Raw genomic sequence first — 18,262 nt, forward strand, 5'->3', positions numbered from 1 at the left:
GAGGACCCGTCCTGATGTGGGGCTGTGCTGTTCCCCAATCCCATGTCCTGATGTGCCAGCACCACAGCTCTCTCTGTGCTGGGGGTGTTGCAGTGCTGAGTGTCATCAGCTCTTGCTCCACTCTGGACTCATCATACACCAGCCCGTGTGCTCCGAAAGACCTAGTGTTCCTCATGCAGGTGTGGGGCTGGGCTGTAGGGCCCATACTGCTCTGCTAAAGCACATCAGCCAGGGGCAAATGGCCACTGCTGCCGCCTCCCCAGCCCGTGTGGTGCTGGAGCATCACTGGGGAGCACTGGGAAAGACCTGGGTAGGGGTATGTAAGAGGGAAGCAGGTTGCTCGCATGGATGGGACATCCCAGGAAGGGGTGCAGTGAGGCTGAAGCAAAGGCTGCTGTGGGGTGCAGGTGCTGGAAGGGAAGGCAGAGGGTGAGATGCATGCAGCAGGGCTGGGAAAGCAGCCTGCAAAGGGGTTTCCCCCATCTTGCCCCTTTTGCTGCACCACACTTGGTGGGGTCCCCTGGGCTACCGCAGTTCAAAGGCTCCCATGGCAACAAAGGGATGGAGGTAGGCTCTGTCTGGCCTGCATCCCTTTCCATCGGATAGAGTCAACATGGCAGGCTCCCCACTTTTTCCCATACTCCCCCCCGTGTGCCCCATGCCCCTCAGGCTCGACAGAGCCTGTCCTGGGCACACTACACTCACCACAGTGGTGCTGGGCCAGCAGCCATCATCCCATGAAAGGGTTGCTTGGCCCCGCTGCCTTCTCACAGATCCAGAGGTGCAGGTCATCGGGACCAGCGCACTGAGCAGGTTTGATGTTCCCACGGCTTATTATGGCACAGGACCCATTTGACTTCGACTGCCACGGCCTGGATGGGGAAACAGCACATCAGGGGGCTGCCCTATGCACCACCCTCTGCCGAGGCTGCCTCTTATGCCCTCACAGAGGAGGGGTTGAATGCTGCGGTCAAAGGGGGGATCCCCCAGCCCTCCCCTACTCATTTCACAGCTGAACCCTCAGCAGATGCATCCCTGCCCTTCCCTGGGCGGCTGAGAAACCTTGGTCCTGGTCCTCCCTGAGGGCACGTGGATGTCAAGAGGAGCTGCCCAGGGCTGTGGGGCTACAGTGGGGTGCAGACCTCACTGTGAGGATGTGGATGGAGGGGCACGGGCTGTGTACCCAGATGGGTCTGTTCTTCCCCACTGCTCTCAGACATTGCAAGAGGAAGCGGTGGTGAGCTGCGAAAGGGGTGCACGTGGCAGGGAGCCACTGATTTTCCCTCCAGGTTGGAGCAGGGAAGCACACAGGGAATAGAGGTGGTGCTGGAACCGTTTGTCCAGACCTCACATAAAACTGGCGGTTTCTTTGCCCCCCTCTCGCTGCCTCCTGCTGGCACATACCCTGCACATGTCCTTCCAAGTCTTGGCTTTCCATTTGCACCTCCTCTAAGCATCTCATCACACCACTATGCCCACCTACCCTTGGCCTCAACTGCTTTGATGCTCTTTGTGCTTGTGCCTGGGGCTGGTTACCAGTGAGATTCAGAATATTTTCTAAAGCTACGATGGAGGAGAGGGGTTTTGACAAGAGGCTGTGCTGCCGGTACCTTTCATAAACGGAGCCATCCACCCAGAACCAGGCATCCGAGACCCCCTTTTCATCGGGGTCCCCTTCCTCCAGCCAGCCGTAGTCATACCAGGGGAAGATGGTCTTCTGTAGCCCAATCCAGTACGGGATGTCTGCGTTCTTCAGGAAGGTCTGGGGAAGAAGAAAAAGGGCCTTTTAGTGCCTTTGTATTGTGGGGTTTGCAGGGGCTGGTGATCTCCCCAGGAAGCCCCTGGGGCTGAGACAGGACAGATGGGCAGCCCTGGTGCTTTGCTCCAGTTTGGGTTCTGTCCCAGTGTGTCAGAGCCTCTGTACCCCATGTCCGCCACCTGCTATGTGCTGCAGAGATCAGCCTTGCACCCTCCAGTGTCTTGGCAGGCCAGGGGCAGTGCTGGCTCAGCTGAGGACCCCAGGGCTGGATGCTCTCAGCTTCCACAGCATCCTACCGGCACAGTCCAGCGACTCCAGGATTTGGTGATCAGGAGCTGAGAATATTTCTTCTCACACTCATCTCTGCTGTCCTCCCATGTCTTCTTCTCTGACGAGATGAAGAGGCACTTGCCCCTGTACAGCAGCCAGCCCAAAGGGCAGCAATCTGGGGGCAAGGGCACCGCTCAGGTGCTTGCTCAGCCACAGATGCCTTGCATGAGGACCACGAACAGCCCCACATCACCCCAGCAGACATCACAGGCTCAGTGTCTCATCCAGACAGCTTTAGACTGCCAAGTTCCCACCACGTGGACAAAAGAGCCAGTGGGGTGCCAGTGCCCTGACACCCCTTGTGCCCATCCACCACCAACCCACCTATGGCCGTGCAGGCGCGCAGGCTGGCCACGGTGCTCTGGCTGCTGTTGAGCTCTCCCTGCAGGCGCTGCACATCCCTGTGCAGCTCGGCCAGCTCCTGCCTGGCGCGCCCCAGCTCCGCGTCCCGCAGCTCCAGCTCCGCTCGGCTCCTGTTGCCGTCCCACCACGCACGCCCCAGCTCCGCTCTGGCCCTCACCAGCTCCAGCCGCGTCTGCTCCAGGCGCTGCTCCCGGGCGCTCAGCTCCTGCTCCAGGCGGCCCTGCTCGGCCGCGTGCTCCCGGGAGGCGTCCCGCAGGCTGCGGGTGACCTGCCAGTCTGGGCACAGGCACAGGGATGGGCAATGGGAAGGAAGCGGGAGGCAGTGAGAGGCAATGAGAAGGCAGTTGTAGTGAATGGAAGGCAATGGAAAGGCAGTTGTAGTGAATGGAAGGCAACAGGAAGGCAGCGGAAGGCAAGAGGAGACATCAAGAAGGCACTGGGAGGCAATGGGAAGGCAGTCGTAGTGAATGGAAGGCAATGGAAAGGCAGCGGGAGGCACTAGAAGCATCGGGAAGGCATTGGGAGGCAGTGAGAGGCAATGGGGAGGCAGTTGTAGTAAATGGAAGGCAATGGGAAGGGAGTGGGAGGCAAGGGGAGGGAGTGGGATAGCCCAAGCAGGGGGATGTGGAATTGATCCTACTTGAGAAGCAGGGTGGGCAAGGCATGGCAAGGCAGGGACATGACTATCCCAAAGGATGGGAAAGACACGGCAGGGAACTGCTCAGGACCTGGCAGGGGAGATCAGGTCAAGGCAGGACAGGGGGTAGGAGCAAACAGAGCAGGGCAGGCGCAGGGAGGATGCAGCAATAGGAGGCTGACCAGTGTCTGGAAGGGAAGGGCAATGAGCAGAAATGGAGAGCAAGGTGCAGAAGATGAGTGACAGAAGGCAAGCTGGACACACATGGTGTGTGAGGGGTACAGGCCAGTTTGTGGCACAGCACAGTGACCCAGCCATGAGGAGTGTGCCTGGGCATGCTTCTATCACACCCCTGCTCACCCACAGCAGCATCCCTCTCCCCATGCTGCCCAGCCACCCCAGCCCCACAACAGCTCCCCCCTAGACTCACAGCAAACCCCCAGTGCCACGGTGGCCACCAGCAGCAGCAGGCAGGTTGTCATCAGCCCTGCAGGGAGACACCACCGACAGGACCAGTGCCCTGCAAGACACCGCAGACCACAGCAGGCATCACTTGGTGAGCCAGGAAAGCTCCGTCAGCCCACAGACCCACTGCATGGTGACACCAGTGCCATGGTGTGGGTGCTTCCTCTCTTCAAGAATGGGAACAGGAACACCCCAAAACACCTCCCATACCCCGTGCCAGCATCTCCTGGGCTCCAGCCATGCACTCACCTGTGCTGGGCTGGTCCTCAGACTCATCCTGTGCCACCGGCGCTGTCTGCGTGTTCTCGTAGGGGCTCTCTGCCTCATCTATGCCGAGGACTGTTGGAGGAAGGGAGAGAGGCTGAATCCACAGGGACGGACATGGCAGGGCAGCATGGGGATCCCATGGCCTCTCACCTGCCTCCAGCACCTGGCTGGCCATGCTCTGGCCCCCCACCACTTTGGCAAACCTCAGGTCAGCATAAACCATGCTCTGGGCCATGTGGGTAAGCCCTGAGCCCTGCTGGCTCCCACCCTGCCCTTGGGATGCCTTCGTGTGGTGGTCCTGTTCCTCGGTGGTTGCACCGTCCCGCAGGGGTGCAAAGGAGAAGTGTGGGCAGCACCTGCAGAAGCAGAAGTTTGCTCTGAGCTGCAGCAGACGGAACCAGCGAGGCACGGCTGTGGGGACCAGCACCCTCCCATTGGTCCAAGCACCACTGGCCCATCCCCTCCCACACCCCAAAAGTGCTCACGGCCTCCACAAGCACATGGCAGGGTCAGGGCAGCACGACCTGAGGTCAGGGCAGTGGTAGAGTAAGGGTAGACTCAAATCCCTGGGCCATGGGAGAGCTGGGGACCAGCCTGGGCACAGTACCACACTGAGCCTGGGACAGCCCTGTGGAGGGATGGAGGTCTTCATGGATGCTGATGTCCCCTTCTGGCCTCTAGGAATGGGAATTTCCCTGTGATGTAGCTTGTAGAGCTGCCTCTTGTCCTGTCCCTGATCCCCTCCTAGAAGAACTTGGCTTCATAGAATCATAGAATCAGAATGGTTTGGGTTGGAAAGGACCTTAAGATCATCCAGTTCCAAACCCCTGCCATGGGCAAGGACACCTCACCCTAGACCACATCACCCAAGTCTCTGTCGAACCTGGCCTCAAACACTGCCAGTAATGGAGCATTTATCACTTCTTTGGGCAGTCTGTTCCAGTGCCTTACCACACTCACAATAAAGAACTTCTTCCTTCATCAGCATCACCTCAGACCCTCCCAGGAAGATGCACAGAGCAACAACAACAGCTTTGCCTTCCCATCCCCAGACGCAACCCCAGCACTCACAGCATCTCCTCCTTGGCCCCATCCTCCAGCCCCTCAGCACCTCTGAGGTCTCTGCTGAACTGCATCCAGAGAAAGGCAGGTTTCAGAAAGGGCACTGAGGTGGGGAACAGCTGGGCACATCTGGACGCAGCCAGTTCCTGGGACAATGGAGCAGTGCAGAAGTGTTGTTGTGTTGCAAGGCTGTGCTCTCCATTATCTCTGCAAGAACAGGAGAAGTCCTTCATCACTGGAGAAAGTTAAAAATCATGGCCAGCTTTGAAGAGGACGGAAAGAGGTTTGCAAAGCCAAACACTGAGCAGCTTCCACCCGATACCCAGGAAGAAGATGGAGTATATGCTCCAAGGGAACATAGTAGTAAAGACCTGAGGAGAACATGGCTGAGGATGGGGGAAGCTCAGCAGGATTTACCAAGTGCAAATGGCATCTACCTGCCTGCTGCTGTCAGAGCACCGGGCTGGAGACTGTTTACCATGACCCATTGATGTCTGGGACATGGCTTCCCCTGTGGTCCATGCTGCTTGCTGGAAGAATGCGAAAGATGTGGCCAGGGAAAGGAGAGAAGAGCAAGAGTTCACGCTGCAATGTGGAAACCCTTTTAGGCATCAGGCAAACATTTATGCACAACAGTGACACGTAAACCCCGGAGCAGAATATAGAGAGGGAAAAACACTGTCCTGGAGGGGGCCAGCACCATGTGGAAGCAGGATCTCAGGTTGACTCTCAGTAAGCTGACCCTGGCAGCCCTCCCCAGCACCCCAAACCCAAGCGCAGCACAGTGCAGCCATCCCTGGGGACCCTGAGCAGACTCGGGGTGTGGAAGGGGACAGGATGGTGATGTCAGGGCCAATGGTACGGCACAGGCCCTGAGGTTGGGATTTCCTGCTGCACCTCAGAGCAAACTTACACTTCCGCAGAAACCAGCTGCACTTCTCTCTTACACCCCTGAGAGACCAGGAGCCGCCAGAGCCATCGGGGCAGCAGAGAGCATGGCCCAGAGCGTGGTCTACGCCGACCTGAAGTTCGCAGCATCCCCGCCGCTGGCCGTGCCCTCCTGCCCCGCAGCCCCCGATGAGGACGACAGCCCCTACGAGAACGTGCTGCTGGGGACGGTGCCTGCAGAGCAGAGCCCAGGTCAGAGCCCGGCCACCGACACGAGGATGCTGAGGCGCAGGGTGGGCAGCGGGGGGCGGCAGTGGGACCATGGGTGATGCTGTGCTCACAGCTCAGCTCATCTCATGTCACCTCTTGCAGGGCGATGGCCCCGGCGCTGGCGTGTCCCCATGGGGCCACTGGCCACCAGCCTGCTGGTGCTGCTGGTGCTGCTGGTGGTGGGCACCGTGGCCCTGGGGATCTGCTGTGAGTCTGGGTGAGGGCTGTGGGGTGGGGGGAGATGAAGGGGAGGATCAGGACTGGGTTTGGGGTTGGTGGGGGGTGTCAGGGCTGAGGGGCGCTGGGGCTGGTGATCCAAGGCTGGCGTTGTTTTTGGCTTGGCCACCCTGAACTTCCTTATCTGCCTGCATTGTTTTCGCCTTGCCTACCACTGCTTCTCACTGCCTATCATAGAATCACAGAATGGTTTGGGTCACAAAGGACATTAACATCACTCAGCTCCGACCCCTGCCTTGCCCAAGACCATGTCACCCAAGGCTCTGTCCAACCTGGCCATGAACACTGTCAGGGATGAACCATTTCCCAGTTCTCTGGGAAACCACTTCCAGCACCCTCACCTCTTCCCACTGCCTTCCCACTGTTTCCCAGTGACTCCCACTGCAACAAATTGCCTTGCAATGCCCCCTGCTGCATCCCATTCCATTCCAATTGCTTGCAACTTTCTTCCCACTGCTTTCTCATCACGTACCCGCTCCCTTCCCATTGCCTCCCACTGCCTCCCACTGCATTCCCAGTTCTTTGCCATTGCTTCCAATTTGCTTCCCACTCTCTTCTCATTGCCTTCCCATTGCTTCGCAATGGCTCCCACCGCCACTCATTGCCTCCCTTCCACTTACCACCATAGACCCGTCCCTTCCCTTCCCGCTGGCACCCCAGGACAGTCTCTGCCCACATCCCGACACTCTCATCCCATGTCCCTCGCCATGGCCGTGGGCGCACGGGTCGGTCGCTGCTGCCCGTGCCCGGGCTGTGCCAGCGCCGTGCCCATCCCTGTGCCTGTGCCCAGACTGGCAGGTCACCCGCAGCCTGCGGGACGCCTCCCGGGAGCACGCGGCCGAGCAGGGCCGCCTGGAGCAGGAGCTGAGCGCCCGGGAGCAGCGCCTGGAGCAGACGCGGCTGGAGCTGGTGAGGGCCAGAGCGGAGCTGGGGCGTGCGTGGTGGGACGGCAACAGGAGCCGAGCGGAGCTGGAGCTGCGGGACGCGGAGCTGGGGCGCGCCAGGCAGGAGCTGGCCGAGCTGCACAGGGATGTGCAGCGCCTGCAGGGAGAGCTCAACAGCAGCCAGAGCACCGTGGCCAGCCTGCGCGCCTGCCTGAACACAGGTAGGGCCGTGCTGGGCTGCGGGACGGGCAGGGATGCTGCCGGGGAGACGAGGGGCTGATCCCGGCCAGGACGGGCCCCCGAGCATCCTTGTGACGGCGAGCGCCTGAGCCGTGCCCCTGTCCCCAGAGTGCTGCCCCTCGGGCTGGGTGCTCTACAGGGGCAAGTGCCTCTTCATCTCCGTGGAGAGCAAGACGTGGAGGGACAGCCGTCAGTACTGCCAAAGGATGTCTGCTCAGCTGCTGGTCCAAGGCGACTGGCCAGCGTGGACAACGCCGGTACAGAGCAGAGGGGCTGCAGCACCCCAGGGCTGGGGGCAATGCTGGGGCGGGCAGATCCAGCAGCAGCAGCGCTGCGGAGGTGCTGGGGGCCACCACCAGACCTGGGGCTCTCGGGCACCCAGTGGGCTCTGGGCAAGGGCAGCCGGTCAACAGCTTCTCTCCCCCAACTCTTTGAGCAGGGGAATGGCGCCGTGTACTGGGTCGGGGAGAGATACAAAAGTCATCTCGATTCACGTGAGGACACGTATGGATGGCAATATAAAGAGTAAGTTGTTCCATCTCGGCCACCTGCATCTCTCGCAGCTTCACCAGCCACGGGGAAATGCGGTGGGCACTGCCCTGGCGTCTGTCCTTGACATGTGACTGATGCTTGAACGAGGGCAGTGGCCGGATCCTCCTGGCCAGGCTAAGGGACCCTGAGGCTGCAGCTGTGTGGGGTACAGCATGGTGGCAGCAGGCTGAGAGCATGGTGATGGCACCTCTCACGTGTGCCCTCCCTTCTTGCAACAGAAGTTGGACCTGTCCAGGAATATCCTATGGTAAGATGGAAAGACTCGAATGCTCGAGAATACTGCCATGGATCTGTGAGAAGCTGCCAGATGTGAGGAGCACGTTCAAGACCGTCCCTCCTCTCCCCGCCAAGTGGTAACTCTGGAACACCATCTCCACCATACATCTGAGTGATTGGAGCTCAGGGTGCACAGCAGAGACACCTTTTACCTCCTGCACAGCCACATCCCTGTGTACTGTTGTCTCCAAAGCTATTGCACTGCAAAGCTATTTTAAAGGTATACGGATTCATAGAATCATAGAATGGTTTGGGTTGGAAAGCACCTTAAGATCATCCAGTTGCAACCGTCTGCCATGGGCAGGGTCACTTCACCCTAGACCTTGTTGCCCAAGGCTCTGTCCAACCTGGCCTTGAACACTGCCAGGGATGGAGCATTCACAACTTCCTGGGGCAAACCATTCCAGTGCCTCACCACCCTTACTACAGTAAAGAACTTCTGCCTTGTGCCTAACCTGACCTTCTCCTGTTTCACTTTGAACCTGTTATCCCTTGTCCTATCACTACAGTCCCTAATGAGGAGGCCCTCTCCAGCATCCCTATAGGCCCCCTTCAGATACTGGAAGGCTGCTATGAGGTCTCCACGCAGCTTCTCTTCTCCAGGCTGAGCAGCCCCAACTTGCTCAGCCTGTCTTCATATGGGAGGTGCTCCAGTCCCCTGATCATCCTCGTGGCCTCCTCTGGACTTGTTCCAACAGTTCCATGTCCTTTTTATGTTGAGGACACCAGAACTGCACACAATACTCCAGGTGAGGTCTCACAAGAGCAGAGTAGAGGGGCAGGATCACCTCCTTTGACCTGCTGGTCACGCTCCTTTTGATGCAGCCCAGGATACGGTTGATTTCTGGGCTGCGAGCGCACACTGAAGCCGGCTCATGTTCATTTTCTCAAGGATCAGCACCCCCAAGTCCTCCTCCCCAGGGCTGCTCTGAATCTCTTCTCTGCCCAACCTGTAGCCCTGCTTGGGATTGTTCCAACCCAGGTGTAGGACCTTGTACTTGGCATGGTTAAACCTCATGAGGTTGGCATCAGCCCACCTCACAAGCATGTCAAGGTCCCTCTGGATGTCATTCCTTCCCTCCAGGGTATCAACCGAACCACACAGCTTGGTGTCATCGGCAAACTTGCTGAGGGCGCACTCAATCCCACTGTCCATGTCAGCGACAAAGATGTTGAACAAGACCGGTCCCAACACTGATCCCCCAGGGACACCACTCGTTACTGGTCTCCAGCTGGACATTGAGCCACTGACCACAACTCTTTGTGTGCGGCCATCCAGCCAGTTCTTTATCCACCGAGTGGTCCATCCATCAAATTGATGTCTCTCCAGTTTAGAGACAAGGATGTCGTGTGGGACAGTGTCGAACGCTTTACACAAGTCCAGGTAGATGACATCAACTGCTCTACCCCTGTCCATCAGTTCTGTAGCCCCATCATAGAAGGCCATCAAATTGGTCAGGCAGGATTTCCCCTTAGTGAAGCCATGCTGGCTGTCACCAAGCACCTTGTTGTTTTTCATGTGCCTTAGCATGCCTTCCAGGAGAATCTGCTCCAGGATTTTGCCAGGCACAGAGGTGAGACTGACTGGTCTGTAGTTCCCCGGGTCATCCCTTTTCCCCTTCTTGAATATGGGAGTTATATTTCCCACTTTCCAGTCATCAGGAACTTCACCTGACTGCCATTTTTTTTTTTCAAATATGATGGCTAGTGGCTTAGCAACTTCATTTGTCAGCTGTTGCATTCCTCAGGGTCCTTCAGGACCCACAGATGGGTTTGACTGCAGTCACTGCAGAATGCCTCCAAGCGGGAGATGGGAAGGTGCTGCATGGGGCCGCGCGGCCCTGGAGTGCCCAGCAGACACCGGCTCCTGGGGCTCCTCACAGCCTGTGGGGACATGGGGACAGAGTGCGCTGCCTGGGAGGAGCTGGTTCAGCCCCACGCACTGCACAGCAAGAGCAGCCTCAGGAAAAAAAAACATTTGCAAATAAAAACGCTTCTGCTTTTCTGATCGAGAGGTGTCTCCACCCCACGGGGGTTTGGCCAGGGCAAGGCAGCAGCGAGCCCTCACTCTGCTGCTGCCTGGGGCGCCTGCAAGCATGGCCCAGAGCGTGGTCTACGCCGACCTGAAGTTCGCAGCATCCCCGCCGCTGGCCGTGCCCTCCTGCCCCGCAGCCCCCGATGAGGACGACAGCCCCTACGAGAACGTGCTGCTGGGGACGGTGCCTGCAGAGCAGAGCCCAGGTCAGAGCCCGGCCACCGACACGAGGATGCTGAGGCGCAGGGTGGGCAGCGGGGGCTGGCAGTGGGACCATGGGTGATGCTGTGCTCACAGCTCAGCTCATCTCATGTCACCTCTTGCAGGGCGATGGCCCCGGCGCTGGCGTGTCCCCATGGGGCCGCTGGCCACCAGCCTGCTGGTGCTGCTGGTGCTGTTGGTGGTGGGCACCGTGGCCCTGGGGACCTGCTGTGAGTCTGGGTGAGGGCTGTGGGGTGGGGGGTGAAGGGTAGCACCGGGAGTGGGTTTGAGGCTGGACAAGGTCTGGGATGCTGGGAGGTGTCGGGGCTGAGGGGTGCTAGGGCTGGTGATCCGAGGCTGGCATCGCTTTTGGCTTGGCCACCCTGATCTTCCTGTCTGCTTGCATTGCTTTCCCCTTGCCTACCACTGCTTCTCACTACCTATCGTAGAATCACAGCACCATAGAATGGATTGGGTAAGAAAGGACCTTAACATCACTCAGCTCCAACCCCTGCTTCACCGTAGAACATGTTGCCGAAGGCTCTGTCCAACCTGGCCTTGAACACTTCTAGGGATGAAGGATTTCCCAGTGCTTTGGGCAATCTGTTCCAGCACCCTCACCGCTTCCCACTGCCTTCCCATTGCCTCTTAATGACTCTCAGTGCCACAAATTGCCTCCCACTGCCTTCCCACTTCCTTCCAATGCCTCCCACTGCTTCCCATTCCATTCTGATTGCTTCCAGCATGCTTCCCACAGCCTTCTCATTGCCTACACATTCCCTTTCCTTTGCCTCCTACTGCCTTCCCAGTCCTTTCCTGTTGCTTCCAACTTCCTTCCCACTGCCTTCTCTTTGCTTTTCCATTGCCTTTATATTGCCTTCCATTGCCTTCCTTTTACCTCCTATTGCCTCCAAACGCCTTCCCATTGGCTCCCACCGGCACCCAAAAGCCTTCCACTTACCACCATAGACCCTTCCCTTCCCTTCTCTTCCCGCTGGCACCCCAGGACAGTCTCTGCCCACATCCCGACACTCTCATCCCATGTCCCTCGCCATGGCCATGGGCGCACGGGTCGGTCGCTGGTGCCCATGCCCGGGCTGTGCCAGCGCCATGCCCATCCCTGTGCCTGTGCCCAGACTGGCAGGTCACCCGCAGCCTGCAGGACGCCTCCCGGGAGCACGCGATGGGTAGACGTGCTGGGCACTGCCCTGGCATCCATCCTGTCTCTGGGATTGGGTTGTTGTGCCATTTTCTTCTGATGTGTAGAGCACTGTTGTATGGCAGGACAGCCAACAGCTCTACTTGTAGGTGCAGTCCTTGACACCAACATCTGCCCTTTAGCCATAGACGGAAGTTGCCATTTCACCTGCAGTGGGGAGATGCTCTAACAAGTGGTTCCCCAAGGCAGGGTCCCTCTCAGAGCCCTGCTCCCACATTGTGCACTGCCAGATCTTCAAGTGACGCAGCAGGAGGCTGGGAGGAAGGAATATGGCCCTTCCTCAGACTCTCCTGCCTGCCTGCCCCAATGGCACCGGGAAGAGGCATCCACAGTGAGGATACTGCTGCTGCTCCTCTGAGACATGCCCTCTCTCCTATGCAAGCTATCTTAGATCTTGTTTTATCTTATCTTCTTAGGTGCCCGCTGTCATATAAGGGGAAAAGGCAGACTTCAAACTGACGGATAATGTACCAGTGGATCTGTGAGCAATTCCTGAAGCTCAGCAGAGCATCTGAGACTCTCCATCCTCTCCTAGTGAAGAACTGACTGTACACTTGGTCACAGCACATGGAGACAGGAGCTGAGGATGCACCCTGAGACCCTCCCCCTGTGCACGCATTGCAAAGCGCTGGGAAAGGGTGTCTGTATTTTAAAGTAGACTCATGGAAATAGACCTTATTCCCCTCTCTCACACTCAAGCTTACACTTATACCACCTTGCACCGTTCCTCCGAGTGTTCCTGTGCCAGCACAGCTCACAGTAATCCAAGACTGATACAGAGCCCAGCTCCTGCCTTCTGTGCTCCCCAAGGTGGCCAGCATGCACTGGTGCTAGATGTGGCGTTTGCATCTTCTTGGAGCTGGGGGATGACAATGCCAGAGATGTCCCTGACCTCTCCTCCTCAAGGAGTCCTTTGGATTTACTGTCTGTTCCTTTTCTCAGCATTGGCAGCTCCCATCCTGCCCTTCATCCTGCCTCCATCACCTGCCCAGGTCTTTGGGCTGGGCCTTGCCTAGGGAGGATGCAGGCAGCAGTGCCTTCAGCATGGAGAAACTGATGTGGAGCCCTGAGACCCTGTGGGGTGTATGGGGGAACCCTGAGACTACAGGAGGAAAAGGCACTGATGATTCCTGAGACCACAGGGGTTGGAGAAGGGAGCCCCATGGCCATGGGGGAAATGGGAGTGCAGCAAGGAGTCTTGAAACAGTGGGAGACAGGGGGAAGCACTGGAGAGGCATGGGAACACTGGGGAAAGGGGACACTCTTGCCACCATGGGAGAAATATCCCTAAGATCATGGTGGGATCTGAGGTGCCAAGGGGGGTGATGAGGGAGCTCTGTCCCCACCCTGGTTGTGGGGGGAGCCGGCGGCAGGGGTGACCCTCCCTGTGTCACTCAGCATTTCTGCAGGGGGAGGATGAGTTAGGGACCCCTTTGCTAAGCTGAATGTGAGCAGCTCCCAGGGGAAGAGGTGTGGAAGGAGGCTGATGGAGCCAGCCCAAGGCACGGTGAGGCTCGGAGGTGGGGACAGGATTGCAGGAGGTCCCTTGCAATCTCAGCCAGCGTGCAAAACAAGGACTTGCCATGCCTGGCGTATCCTGGGGAACTCATACTTTCCCTGGTGCCCAGATAGGAGCAGGCTCCCTGCCCCTGGAGCCCTGAGCTCCAGCCACACAGCCCACAGTGTCGTTGGGCTCTGCCACCATAAGGACATGCTGCTGTCTAGCCTATAGCTCATGGGTCCCCAGGCCTGTTCAACATGGCTGATTCCTTGCCCATCTTGACAAGTCAGGTTTCTCCTTCCTTCCCAGTGGGAGGACTCACCCTTTCCCCCATCCGACATCAGCTGGCTCCATCCGTGTTCCTTCAGGCCCCTCTGAACACCAGTCCTGCCCTCCGGTATACCCATTACTGCCCAGTTTGATATTGCCACCCAGCTGGCTGAGACCATCCCCATCCCATCATTCCAGGCACTGGTGAAGGCTTCAAGGAGCACCAGCCCCAGGCTCCACCCCACAGGGATGTTGCAGCTGGATAAGGTGATGCTGACACCCCTTGCAGCCCTCCTGCCACGCAGGTTTCCACCTTCCTTCTTCTCCTCTCCTGGTCACATCTCTCCACTCTGCCAGCAAGTAGACTATAGGAAACCATGTCCTAGACATCAGAGGTTCATGGTAAACTTCCCCCATTGCTCTCCTCTTGAACCCAGCCCAGTATTCCCACCACACAGGTAGGTTGGACAGGCATGACTTGCTCTTGGTAAATCCTGCCCGGCTTTCCCCATCCACCAACATGTCCTCCCTGGGCCTGGAGCACTGCATGGCCAGGAGGACGTGCTCCACAGTCTTATTCAGATCCGGGCTGTTCTCTGACTGGGAGAACAAAGGTCAGCCCTGGGACAGGCTGTGGCCAAAGGCAGGTGATGGAGAGGAGAAAGGGTAGGACAGGAGCCAGCAGCAGCCAGTGACAGAGGAAAGGGGCAGCCAGTAAAACCAAAGCATTCCTTGAAGGGGGCCATCTGGTGACACCAATGGCGCCACATACCCGCTTTCACAAGGTGCAAGAGACACCTCTCTAACCGTCCTCAGCAAAAGGCAGCAGAGGTAAGCAGGGCTCATTACTGGTGTCCCCTCCCTGGGTCCAGGGCTGAAGGGCAGGGGCTGGGGATGTAAGCATGAGCATGAGTATAGAACACGGAAATACAGTCTCTTTTCTGTAAGCCTTGTTGTGAAATGCAGACCTGTCCCAGTCTGTCCTCCACATTAGAAAAAATCAGGGCAGTCATTTGAAGGTCCTAACAACAAAAAAATGAGGAAGAGTACAACTAAAAGCAAGGGGCTTCCTCCTAAAATCTGTTGTCCCCACCCAGAACCGCTCTGCTGTCCTGCAGGGGGCTCAAGAGGAAATGCACTCGCACCATGAACAACCGGCTGGTGCACTGGTAAAAAAGATCCCTACTTGTGCTGCCAGGAAAGAGAGGCGGGTCATAGTAGTAGGGTACTTTGAAAGGGACAGAAGCACTGATCTGTCGGCCTGACCCAGTCTCAAGGAAGATGTGTTGCCTACCTGGGGCACGGATCAGGGATGTTGCTGAGAGGCTGCCTGCCCTAGTAAGTCCCACTATTACCCACTTCTAGTGATCCATGTGGGTGATAGGGATAGAGATAGCAGGAGCATGGAAAGAAGGACTACAGAGCCCTGGGAGAGGTGGTTGGGGGCTCTGGAGCTCAGACAGTCTTTTCATCATTTCTTCAGGATAAAGGGGAGGACCTAAAAAAAGCTAGAAGGATTAGCCAGGTTAATAAATGGTTAAAAGGGTGGTGTCAGGGGTTTGGGTGTCTTGAACAAGGGACCCAAGTTTGTAGGCCAGGTCTACTGGGGGCTGGTGGAGCTGCTCTGGTAAGAGAAGGGGAAGAGCAGTTTTGGTAGGAAGCTTGCCAGACTGGTCAAAGATGCTTTAAACTAGATGTGTTGGGAGAGGGGGGCATCATTCCATCCCAACACACCCAGTCAGTTGCCAGAACCTATAATAAAAGCTCAGAGCAATGTAGATATATTCCAGCTGCTCCAGCCAATGAGCCAGCTTCATTTGGAGCTCAGCTCAGATGCCCCTATACAAACGCCCATAGCATGGGGAACAAACAAGAGGAATTAGAGATGTGTGCACATCTATGGGGATACAACAGGCACCACAGAAACATGGTGGGATGGCTCCTACGACTGGAGTGTTGGGATGGAAGGCTACAGGCTCTGTAGAAAAGACAGGCCCGGCAGGCGGGGAGGGGAAGTTGCCATTTATGTTAGGGATAGGCTGGAGAGTATGGAACTTTGTCTGGGGAGAGGGAGCAGTTAACAGAGAGTCTGTGGGTCAGGGTTAAAGGGAGAACAGCTACAGGGGACATTACTGTGGGGATCTGTTACAGACCACCTGATCAAGAGGACTGTGTGGATGAAGCACTCTATAGACAGATAGGAAAAGCCTCACGCTCACAGGCCCTTGTTCTCATGGGGGACTTCAACCACCGATATCTGTTGGAGGGACGGTACAGCCTGGCACAAGCAATCCAGAAGGTTCCTCGATTGTGTGAGAAGACAACTTCCTTCTGCAAGTAACAGAGGAGCCAACAAGGAGAGGTGCCATGCTTGACCTCGTGCTCACCAACAAGGAACGGCTGGTTGGAAATGTGACTCTCCAGGGCAGCCTTGGATGCAGCGACCACGAGATGGTCGAGTTCAAGATCCTCAGGACGGTGAGAAGAGCGTGCAGCAAGCTCACTGCCATGGACTTCAAGAGAGCAGACTTTGGCCTCTTCAGGAACCTGCTTAGTAAGGTTCCATGGGATATAGCCCTATAAGGCAGGGGGGCCCAAGACTGTTGGTTCATATTCAAGGATCACCTGCTACAGTCTCAGGAGTGTTGCATCCCAACTACAAGGAAGTGCAGCAGGAGGGCCAGGAGACCTCCTTGGATGGATAAGGAGCTGCTGAGGAAAATTCAAATGAAAAAATAGGCTTATAAAACGTGGAAGCAAGGACAGGTGGCATGGGAAGAGTACAGGGATGTTGTCCGAGAAGCTAGGGACCAGGTTAGGAAAGCTAAGGCCCAGTTAGAATTAAACTTGTCTAGGGATGTTAAGGATAAAAGGAAGGGATTCTACAGGTACACAGTGAATAAAAGATAGACTAGGGACAATGTAGGCCCCCTCCAGAAGCTCTCGGAAGAACTGGCTACCCTGGATTTGAAGAAGGATGAGGTTCTGAATGACTTCTTTACCTTGGTCTTCACTGGCAAAGGCTCGGACCACACCACCAAAGTCTTGGAAGGCAGACACAGGGACTGTGAGAATGAAGACTCTAGGCCCACTGTAGGAGAGGATCTGGTTCGAGACCACCTTAAAAACCTGAATGTGCACAAGTCCATGGGACCTGATGAGATCCATCCGTGGGTCCTGAAAGAGCTGGCAAATGAAGTTGCTAAGCCACTGGCCATCATATTTCAAAAATCATGGCAGTAAGGTGAAGTTCCCGATGACTGGAAAAAGGGAAATATAACCCCCATTTTCGAGAAGGGAAAAATGGATGACCCGGGGAATTACAGACCAGTCAGTCTCACCTCTGTGCCTGGCAAAATCCTGGAGCAGATTCTCCTGGAAGGCATGCTAAGGCACATGAAAAACAACAAGGTGCTTGGTGACAGCCAGCATGGCTTCACTAAGGGGAAATCCTGCCTGACCAATTTGGTGGCCTTCTATGATGGGGCTACAGAACTGATGGACAGGGGTAGAGCAGTTGATGTCATCTACCTGGACTTGTACAAAGTGTTCGACACTGTCCCACACGACATCCTTGTCTCTAAACTGGAGAGACATCAATTTGATGGATGGACCACTCGGTGGATAAAGAACTGGCTGGATGGCCGCACACAAGAGTTGTGGTCAATGGCTCAATGTCCAGCTGGAGACCAGTAACGAGTGGTGTCCCTGGGGGATCAGTGTTGGGACAGGTCTTGTTCAACATCTTTGTCGCTGACATGGACAGTGGGATTGAGTGTGCCCTCAGCAAGTTTGCCGATGACACCAAGCTGTGTGGTTCGGTTGATACGCTGGAGGGAAGGAATGACATCCAGAGGGACCTTGACACGCTTGTGAGGTGGGCTGATGCCAAACTCATGAGGTTTAACCACGCCAAGTGCAAGGTCCTACACCTGGGTCAGAGCAATCCCAGGCACAGCTACAGGTTGGGCAGAGAAGAGATTCAGAGCAGCCCTATGGAGAACGACTTGGGGGTGTTGGTGGATGAGAAAATGAACATGAGCCAGCTTCAGTGGGCGCTTGCAGCCCAGAAAGCCAACTGTATCCTGGGCTGCATCAAAAGGAGCGTGACCAGCAGGTCAAAGGTGATCCTGCCCCTCTGCTCTGCTCTTGTGAGACCTCACCTGGAGTATTGTGTGCAGTTCTGGTGTCCTCAACATAAAAAGGACATGGAACTGTTGGAACAAGTCCAGAGGAGGCCACGAGGATGATCAGGGGACTGGAGCACCTCCCATATGAAGACAGGCTGAGAAAGTTGGGGCTGCTCAGCCTGGAGAAGAGAAGCTGCGTGGAGACCTCATAGCAGCCTTCCAGTATCTGAAGGGGGCCTATAGGGATGCTGGGGAGGGACTCTTCATTAGGGACTGTAGTGATAGGACAAGGGATAACAGGTTCAAAGTGAAACATGAGAAGGTCAGATTAGGCACAAGGCAGAAGTTCTTTACTGTAGTAAGGGTGGTGAGGCACTGGAATGGTTTGCCCCAGGAAGTTGTGAATGCTCCATCCCTGGCAGTGTTCAAGGCCAGGTTGGACAGAGCCTTGGGCAACACGGTCTAGGGTGAAGTGACCCTGCCCATGGCAGACGGTTGCAACTGGATGATCTTAAGGTGCTTTCCAACCCAAACCATTCTATGATTCTATGAATCCGTATACCTTTAAAATAGCTTTGCAGTGCAATAGCTTTGGAGACAACAGTACACAGGGATGTGGCTGTGCAGGAGGTAAAAGGTGTCTCTGCTGTGCACCCTGAGCTCCAATCACTCAGAT

At 56.6% G+C, this 18,262-nt stretch overlaps 2 protein-coding genes across 2 annotated transcripts; one reads left to right on the plus strand and one right to left on the minus strand.

Moving 5' to 3' along the window:
• Nucleotides 1-233: 233 nt before the first annotated feature.
• Nucleotides 234-4,178, minus strand: LOC130610982 (B-cell differentiation antigen CD72-like). Its single transcript, XM_057431228.1, has 8 exons — nt 3,972-4,178; nt 3,804-3,893; nt 3,520-3,609; nt 2,414-2,728; nt 2,056-2,204; nt 1,611-1,762; nt 706-872; nt 234-410 (listed from the first exon to the last, which is right to left on the minus strand). Exons 1-7 carry the CDS (start codon nt 4,054-4,056, stop codon nt 731-733), a joined length of 1,023 nt encoding a protein of 340 aa, XP_057287211.1. The 5' UTR covers nt 4,057-4,178; the 3' UTR covers nt 234-410; nt 706-730.
• Nucleotides 4,179-5,814: 1,636 nt separating this feature from the next.
• On the plus strand, nt 5,815-7,931 carry LOC130610987 (B-cell differentiation antigen CD72-like). The gene is made up of 5 exons (XM_057431233.1): nt 5,815-6,023; nt 6,144-6,248; nt 7,069-7,383; nt 7,511-7,659; nt 7,842-7,931. The coding sequence occupies exons 1-5, from the start codon at nt 5,879-5,881 to the stop codon at nt 7,929-7,931; spliced, it is 804 nt and encodes a 267-aa protein (XP_057287216.1). The 5' UTR covers nt 5,815-5,878.
• Nucleotides 7,932-18,262: the final 10,331 nt, after the last annotated feature.

Source organism: Pezoporus wallicus, unplaced genomic scaffold (assembly GCF_028554395.1).
Source record: "Pezoporus wallicus isolate ANWC-B61680 ecotype Strahan unplaced genomic scaffold, APGP_CSIRO_Pwel_v1 contig_12129, whole genome shotgun sequence".
NCBI classification, from domain to species: Eukaryota; Metazoa; Chordata; class Aves; order Psittaciformes; family Psittacidae; genus Pezoporus; species Pezoporus wallicus.